This window comes from Coregonus lavaretus, assembly GCF_964263955.1.
Source record: "Coregonus lavaretus genome assembly, chromosome: 28".
NCBI lineage: Eukaryota > Metazoa > Chordata > Actinopteri > Salmoniformes > Salmonidae > Coregonus > Coregonus lavaretus.
The window spans coordinates 7,028,473-7,037,542 of record NC_140015.1 but is presented as its reverse complement, the minus strand read 5'-3'; the positions used below and the strand labels follow the sequence as shown (position 1 = coordinate 7,037,542).

General features: G+C 40.1%; 1 protein-coding gene across 2 annotated transcripts; it reads left to right on the top strand.

Annotated features, from left to right (window-relative positions):
- Positions 1 to 645: 645 nt before the first annotated feature.
- Positions 646 to 6,384, top strand: LOC311103710 (interferon a3-like). Of its 2 annotated transcripts, XM_084145327.1 has the most exons (6): positions 646 to 967; positions 1,141 to 1,228; positions 1,512 to 1,586; positions 1,717 to 1,866; positions 5,660 to 5,737; positions 6,089 to 6,384. In XM_084145327.1, exons 1-6 carry the CDS (start codon positions 924 to 926, stop codon positions 6,176 to 6,178), a joined length of 525 nt encoding a protein of 174 aa, XP_084001453.1. In that variant the 5' UTR covers positions 646 to 923; the 3' UTR covers positions 6,179 to 6,384. The 2 variants fall into 2 exon arrangements, with proteins under 2 accessions (XP_084001453.1, XP_084001452.1); XM_084145326.1 differs by lacking the exon at positions 646 to 967 and having other exon boundaries at positions 977 to 1,228.
- The last annotated feature ends 2,686 nt before the right edge of the window (positions 6,385 to 9,070 follow it).

The window sequence follows — 9,070 nt, the reverse complement described above, 5'->3', positions numbered from 1 at the left end:
CACCTATGACATCTTATCAAGACCCTGGTGAAACAGGTGTGTTTGTGCTGGGTTGGAACAAAATCCTTTACCTCCTCCTGCTGGTCTCCAGGAACGTGCAGACAGTTTTGGTGACCACTTCCCTACAGTATATGATCTTTACAGTTTCATAGGCTTTGTACATTCTAAATTAATCTCAATATTATATAGAAAAGGGGGGAAATAGATCAATGCCAAGATTTGACCTTGCATAGTCATTCAAAAACGGTCACCACACTATGACACACACACACACACATTCACACACACACACACACAACAGTAGGTTATAGCCCTGTCAAAACTATTCATTATAGGGAAAATATCCCTGATATCGTAGCCTATACCAAGGAACTATAGTCACGTATTATTTTTCATTTTCCCCTTTTAAAGAAAACGACAAATAGAAAGTTCCAACAAATCAGGTGGTCGTTGCTTGTCAACATTGCATCACCAGCAGACAACAGTAGGGTGAAAGTTGGGTACGTCATTGTGAAAATGATAGTTGAGAGATTGGGGTAGTGAAGCTGACGTCTCCCATTCACTTTTCATTTGTAGCGCAACAGCAGAGGACTTGCCGGAGCTGTGGAACAATATTTCGGACTAACTTTGAACGAAACCAACTAAATTAATACCTTATATGGCTACATTTCTTAAGAAGTGTGGGTTTTATTTCGACTTCGACGAATTTGTTATCAGACTTTTTTAAATCTGTTCACGCGAAGTTATTAGCAGTTGAAAGCATAGCTCGTGAATAGCCTATTCTCGCTAATAGCCTAGCCGATATCTACATTTAATAATGTTATCGTGTTGTTCAACTATCATTCAACGCTGATTTCAAGGAGAATGTGTATAGATTTATTGGGATTTGGTCGTCCAGAAGACGGAGCAGGCATGGAATTCCTATGGCTGCATGTGCTAGTCTGGAAAGTGAAAGTTTTCGCCTCCGGTAGGTTGATCGGGGGAAATTCTCCATACAGTTTTCCCTTTCCCAACTCCACATAAAACTACTTAACACAGGCAAGATGTTCAAACTCATGTGGAAAACTAAGAGCGAAACAAACTGCTATTTACAATGTATACAATGCAGAGTTGGACGTGTATTTTTCTTATTATTTGCAGTATGCAGAGCGTGTGTCATTGCTGTGACTGGATCCGACACCACTACGGACACTTGAGCGCAGAATACCTTTCCCTGCTGGACCAGATGGTGAGTTATCAGCACGCTGTAAGAGCAGACTGAATGCATGTATTAAGGACAGCAAAACAACCAACCAAGTAAAATAGTAATACGTTTCATGTTTAGCCTCTTTGTCAGAAAACTGTTAGCCTATATTTGAATAGCCATAGTAAAAGGGCGCTAAGGCTATAGTGACAGAGATATCAAGAGAGGCTATACTGTACTTGCAGTATAAGCTATACTTTATGTCAGTCTTGATTGTTCTTGAAGTATTTGACACGTGACTTAACATACTATATTGATTGTTTTCCAGGGAGGAGATATCACAAAGCAGAATGCCCCTGTCTTTTTCCCAACATCACTTTACAGACACATAGATGATGCTGAGGTAAAGACTTGCATTTTGACTCATCATGTTCTGATATGCTTTGGTATAGCAGTCTTGACCCAATGTTATATTGATGCCATAACGGAAGCCTATACTGTTTCTAATATTTGTTTTATATCATCCTGTGTAGTTTGAGGACAAAGTCAGGTTCCTGAACGAGACCATCTATGAAATCACAAAACTGTTTGATGGGAATATGAATGCTGTCACCTGGGACAAGAAAAACCTGGATGATTTCCTCAACATTCTTGAACGCCAATTTGAGAACCTTAATTCCTGTGTAAGTAACGAGTCTATTTTAAAGTATAATCACTGTTGAGGTCAGGGCTCTCCAACCCTGTTCATGGAGAGCTACCCTCCTGTAGGTTTTCGCTCCAACCCCAGTTGTAACTAACCTGATTCAGTTTATCAAGCAGCTAATTAATCAGGTGTGCTAGATTAGGACTGGAGTGAAAACCTAAAGGACGGTATCTCTCCAGGAACAGGGTTGGAGGGCCCTGTTTTAGGTGTAGCCTACTAACTCTAGAAGTGAACAAATCTACGTATGAAGTGCAACCCCTTGACTTCTTCCACATGTTACGTTACAGCCTTATTCTAAAATGGATTAAATTGTTTTTTCCCCTCATCAATCTACACACAATACCCCATAATGACAAAGGAAAAACCGTGTTTTAGAAATGTTTGCAAATGTCTTAACAGTAAAAAATGGAAATATCACATTTACATAAGTATTCAGACCCTTTACTCAGTACTTTGTTGAAGCACCTTTGACAGCGATTACAGCCTTGAGTCTTCTTGGGTATGATGCTACAAGCTTGGCACACCTGTATCTGCAGATCCTCTCAAGCTCTGTCAGGTTGGATAGGGAGCATTGCTGCACAACTATAGTGGCTTGCGAAAGTTTTCACCCTCCTTGGCATTTTTCCTATTTTGTTGCCTTACAACCTGGAATTAAAATGGATTTTGGGGGTGGGTTGTATCATTTGATTTACACAACATGCCTACCACTTTGAAGATGCAAAATATGTTTTATTGTGAAACAAACAAGAAATAAGACATAAAAATAGAAAACTTGAGCGTGCCTATCTATTCAACCCCCCAAAGTCAATACTTTGTAGAGCCACCTTTTACAGCAATTACAGCTGCAAGTCTCTTGGGGTATGTCTCTATAAGCTTGGCACATCTAGCCATTGTGATTTTGCCCATTCTTCAAGGCAAAACTGCTCCAGCTCCTTCAAGTTGGATGGGTTCCGCTGGTGTACAGCAATCTTTAAGTCATGCCCCAGATTCTCAATTGGATTGAGGTCTGGGCTTTGACTAGGCCATTCCAAGACATTTAAATGTTTCCCCTTAAACCACTCGAGTGTTGCTTTAGCAGTATGCTTAGGGTCATTGTCCTGCTGGAAGGTGAACCTCCGTTCCAGTCTCAAATCTATGGAAGACTGAAACAGGTTTCCCTCAAGACTTTCCCTGTATTTAGCGCCATCCATCATTCCTTCAATTCTGATCAGTTTCCCAGTCCCTGCCGATGAAAAACATCCCCGCAGCATGATGCTGCCACCACCATGCTTCACTGTGGGGATGGTGTTCTCGGGGTGATGAGAGGTGTTGGGTTTGCGCCAGACATAGCGTTTTCCTTGATAGCCAAAAAGCTCAATTTTAGTCACATCTGACCAGAGTACCTTCTTCCATATGTTTAGGGAGTCTGCCACATGCCTTTTGGCGAACACCAAACGTGTTTGCTTATTTTTTTCTTTAAGCAATGGCTTTTTTCTGGCCACTCTTCCGTAAAGCCCGGCTCTATGGAGTATACGGCTTAAAGTGGTCCTATGGACAGATACTCAAATCTCCGCTGTGGAGCTTTGCAGCTCCTTCAGGGTTATCTTTGGTCTCTTTGTTGCCTCTCTGATTAATGCCCTCCTTGCCTGGTCCATGAGTTTTGGTGGGCGGCCCTCTCTTGGCAGGTTTGTTGTGGTGCCACATTCTTTCCATTTTTTTAACAATGGATTTTATGGTGCTCCGTGGGATGTTCAACGTTTCTAATATTTTTTTTATAACCAACCCTGATCTGTACTTCTCCACAACTTTGTCCCTGACCTGTTTGGAGAGCTCCTTGGTCTTCATGGTGCCGCTTGCTTGGTGGTGCCCCTTGCTTAGTGGTGTTTCAGACTCTGGGGCCTTTCAGAACAGGTGTATATATACTGAGATCATGTGACACTTAGATTGCCTACATGTGGACTTTATTTAACTAGTTGTGTGACTTCTGAAGGTAATTGGTTGTACAATATCTTATTTAGGGGCTTCATAGCAAAAGGGGTGAATACATATGCATGCACCACTTTTCTGTGATTTATTTTGTAGAATTCTTTTGAAACAAGTAATTTTTTTTCATTTCACTTCACCAATTTAGACTATTTTGTGTATGTCCATTACATGAAATCCAAATAAAAATCAATTTAAATTACAGGTTGTAATGCAACAAAATAGGAAAAACGCCAAGGGGGACTATTTTCAGGTCTCTCCAGAGATGTTCGATCGGGTCTCGCTCAAGTCTGGGCTCTGGCTGGGCCAATCAAGAACATTCAGAGACTTTTCCCGAAGCCACTCCTGCATTGTCTTGGCTGTGTGTTTAGGGTCGTTGTCCTGTTGGAAGGTGAACCTTCGCCCCAGTCTGAGGTCCTGAGAGCTCTGGAGCAGGTTTTAATCAAGGATCGCTCTGCCGCTGAAAAACATCCCCACAGCATGATGCTTCCACCACCATACTTCACCATAGGGATGGTGCCAGGTTTCCTCCAGATGTGACCCTTGGCATTCAGGCCAAAGAGTTAAATATTGGTTTCATCAGACCAGAGAATCTAGTTTCTCATGGTCTGAGAGTCCTTTAGGTGCCTTTTGGCAAACTCCAAGCGGGCTGTCATGTGCCTTTTACTGAGTAATGGCTTCCGTCTGGCCACTACCATAAAGGCCTGATTGGTGGAGTACTGCAGAGATGGTTGTCCTTCTGGAAGATTCTCCCATCTCCACAGAGGAAATCTGGAGCTCTATCAGAGTGACCATCGGGTTCTTGGCCACCTCCTTGCCCAAGGCCCTTCTCCCCTGGTTGCTCAGTTTGGCAGGGTGGCCAGCTCTAGGAGAGTCCTGGTGGTTCCAAAGTTCTTCCATTTAATAATGATGGAGGCCATTTTTTTCTTGGGGACCTTCAATGCTGCAGACATTTTTTGGTACCCTTACCCAGATCTGTGCCTCGACACAATCTTGTCTCAGAGCTCTACGGACAATTCCTTTGACCTCAGGGCTTGGTTTTTGCTCTGACATGCACTGTCAACTGTGGTACCTTATATAGACAGGTGTGTGCCTTTCAAAATCATGCCCAATCAATTGATTTTACCTCAGGTGGACTTCACCTGTAGAAACATCTCAACGATGATCAATGGAAACAGGATTCACCTCAGCTCAATTATGAGTCTCATAGCAAAGGGTCTGAATACTTATGTAAATAAGGTATTTCTGTTTTTGCATTGTCATTATGGGTTATTTTCTGTAGATCGATGAGGAATTTGTTTTCTTTGATACATTTTAGAATAAGGCTGTAACGTAACAAAATGTAGTCCTCTGTAGCTCAGCTGGTAGAGCACGGCGCTTGTAACGCCAAGGTAGTGGGTTCGATCCCCGGGACCACCCATACACAAAAATGTATGCACGCATGACTGTAAGTCGCTTTGGATAAAAGCGTCTGCTAAATGGCATATTATTATTATTATTATTAGAAAAAGGGGTCTGAATATTTTCGAATGTACTGTATATGGGTTATTATAGATTTTGAGCCAGTTTGCAACATCACAAAAATAATACTGCAGCAATGAGAAATGTAGATTATTGCAGATTATAATTAATGGACATTCAAGTTTGATATCTTAAAGTGGAAATTACAAACTTTAGAATCCTTTTTAAACCTTGAATACGCTGTAAGTTTCCATTTCCTGCCGTGCAGGAAAATTCTCATTTTAAAAAGAGGTCGAATTAAGATCCTACATCTGTATGACGCTAATGTTTTGTTTAATTTTGTCCAACAGGTATCACCTGCCATGAAACCTGAGAGGAGACTGAAACGGTACTTCAAGAAGTTGAATAGGAAGGTTCTGAGAAAAATGGTGAGTTTGGTTTCGTATGGAAACGTGTTTGATACCTGTAATCAAATTAGTATAAACTAGGCTAGGCTAAACAGGAGCAGGGTTCCTTAAAAAAAATGAGGTTCTGGGGCCATATGTATCAAGAGTCTCAGAGAAGAAGTGCTGATCTAGTATCAGGTCTTCTCTCAGGTCTCCTCTGTCCTCCTATTTATAAAAATCTAAAAGGCAAAACTGATCCTAAATCAGCACTCCTACTCTGAGAAGCTTAATACATACGACACCAATCCTTTCTTTGTTGTTCAAGACAAAATGGTCATTAAATTGCCAAGAAAGTTCACCCCACTAATATTTACATTTTTCTGTGTTTTTCAGAACTACAGTGCACAGGCGTGGGAGCTCATCAGGAAAGAGACGAAACGTCATCTGCAAAGATTGGATATCCTTGCAGCACAGATGTACTGATCATCCAGACTCATCTCAGAAGCTACGCCCTTACCAGTTTATAAAGCATGAATACAATCATGTGGGACCCTGTTAGTCTATTTATTATATTTAAATCCATAAATTATTGTTTTTTATTTGTATAAATTATTATTTATATTTTGTATTTCCCTTTTGTACCTGTGTTGAACTGAACTGTATTGCCTGTCTACTTGAAAAAAATAATATTGAAATTGTGAATAAAAACGTATTTTGTATAAATTGTCCAAATTTCCTTCTTGTCTAAAACCAATGAGAGTGGATTTATAATATTGAGCAGTCTTATCTAACCATCAGAGGGGATGCACATTCATCTTGTTGCTGATGAGTCACATGATAATTTTTACTTTGAGTTTATGTATTCTTGTAGTATTGTTTCTTTGTGTAATATATATTTTTATGTGTGATATGACGTGTTTTCACATGGTTTTAGGGACGAGGTTAAATCCAGTAGATAGGTCACTCTTGGTGTCACAAAGTCTGAATGCCAAGGATACCAGGATGTCTAGGGAGCTCACTGGTGTTTATCTTAGAATGATTGATAGATGGAATATCCTGCCTGGGGCACAAGGGGATAACATCAGGGTGGGGAGTGCCAACTGACGGTTACCAGAAGTTGTTGAAGAAATGTGTAAAGGGCTATATAAACTAAGAGATTTCCTTTGTCTAGTAGTTATGATAGTAAGATGCAATCCACGTGCAGATTGCTATGCTGAATCCGGTACCGTATATTAAATATATTGTATCAACTCTCCATCTAAGTGTTCATTACCTTCGTGCATCCAGAATTCCTTGAATACAAAGAAACGCATTATAACAATATGTTTTTGTACTTTGTGAGGGTTACTGTTCTTTAATGTTTCTTGTTTGTTTTTGTGTGTCAATCACACTGGGGCAGTGGGCTGAAGGGGGTGGGGAGATCTGGGTGAGGAGTAGACGATAATCTGGGGGACCAGGAACTTTTAGCTCCCACTTGCAATTGTGGGATGTTTATTTATAAAGTCTGTCCAATGTATTAAACACCTGTATGTCTTACTATGATTGGAGGAGAAATAAGAAAAAAGACATGGAAAGACAATATTGAAAAAGAGATACAAATTAAACAATACTTTTAATAGATATCAGTTTAGTCCCCTGATTGAGGAAGGGTGGTGGTGGGCAAAAAATAACAATACATCTTTGATTTAGCTTAGTCATATATATAGAACTTTTTAAGTGGCATCATGGGGATCCTCCTAATAGGTCTCAATGGATAAATGAGGACAATTCCTGTATGACATTAGACAAAGGTGTGTATTATATAGGCCAATGTGGCAGCACACAGTCCTTTCATAAGACTTGGAATTCCTGGATAGAATAGAGTTATTGTAGATATACTGTATATCCATTTGTATAATGGTATGAGGTTATTTGGGATAACATCTAGAATGGTGTGTATGCATGTTTACATTGAATGGTATAGTACTCATATGTGCTGTTTCTGAATGGTTTGCAGTATGTTTGGTGTATTACAAAAATACTCAGAGCCCCACCTGTTTAGACATTTTATTTTATTATGTTTTTGTTGTTGTTTCCTGTTTCGCATGTTATTTTGTCATTAATATGTGTCACACATCAGTTTGCAAAAAAGTTTACAAAAAATCATTGAGTTAACAAAGCCGCATGCAAACATGGTCTCTTTTTTGCTTTCTTGAGTAAGGCAGCTCCAAACTGCAGGTGTTTCAGCCTAGCTCAGTGCTTTCTGTGGTGGTGGGGCAGCCAGTGGAAAATACAGAGTTTAGGGGTTCAAATGTCAAATCAAATCAAATGTATTTGTCACATACACATGGTTAGCAGATGTTATTGCGAGTGTAGCGAAATGCTTGTGCTTCTAGTTCCGACAGTGCAGCAATATCTAGCAAGTAACATCTAACAGTTCTACAACAAAAACCTAATACACACAATCTAAGTAAAGGAATGGAATAACAATATATAAATATATGGATGAGCAACGTCATTATCATTATTAGAGTGGCATAGGTTAAGATGCAATAGATAGTATAGAATACAGTATATACATATGAGATCGGTAATGCAAGATATGTAAACATTAAAGTGTCATTATTAAAGTCCCTAGTGTTCTATTTATTAAAGTGGCCAGTGATTTTCAAGACTGTATGTAGGCAGCAGCCTCTCTGTGCTAGTGATGGCTGTTTAACAGTCTGATGGCCTTGAGATAGAAGCTGTTTTTCAGTCTCTCGATCTTCTGTCATGAACGTTGGAGGAAGTGGACCAATGCGCAGCGTGGAATGCGAACATACTTTTATTAAATATTCACCACACGAACAAAAACAACAAAACGATACGTGAAGTCCTTGGGTACATACACAAACCATACACGGAACAAAATCCCACAAACACAAATGCCCAAACGGCTGCCTAAGTATGGTTCTCAATCAGAGACAACAAACAACAGCTGATTCTCGTTGCCTCTGATTGAGAACCACCCCGGCCAACATAGAAACACAATGAACTAGATCTTGAACATAGAAACACAAAACATAGACTCTACACACCCTGGCTCAACATAACAGAGTCCCCAGAGCCAGGGCGTGACAATGACTGTGTACCAAAACCAAAATCACCTTATTTTTTGTGCATCTAAAATCTATCAATGGTATACAACATCTGCCAATGGTATAAATACTTGATAGAAATGCAATACAGAACTCAGGTAGACTCTGAATCTACAGGAAGGCCACAAAGATTGTCAAAGACTCCAGTCACCCAAGTCATAGACTGTTCTCTCTGCTACCAAAAAGGCTCCTTAACAGCTTCTACCCCCAAGCCATAAGTCTGCTGAACAGTTAATCGAATGGCCACCCAGACTATTTA

What these genes read in the sequence shown, in the direction of transcription:
- LOC311103710 (XM_084145326.1), top strand. Translation starts at nt 1,094, where the DNA reads ATGTATACAATGCAGAGTTGGACGTGTATTTTTCTTATTATTTGCAGT. An exon ending in TTTCCCTGCTGGACCAGATG is followed by an intron (nt 1,229 to 1,511) that starts GTGAGTTATCAG and finishes ATTGTTTTCCAG; the next exon opens with GGAGGAGATATCACAAAGCA. An exon ending in GACACATAGATGATGCTGAG is followed by an intron (nt 1,587 to 1,716) that starts GTAAAGACTTGC and finishes CATCCTGTGTAG; the next exon opens with TTTGAGGACAAAGTCAGGTT.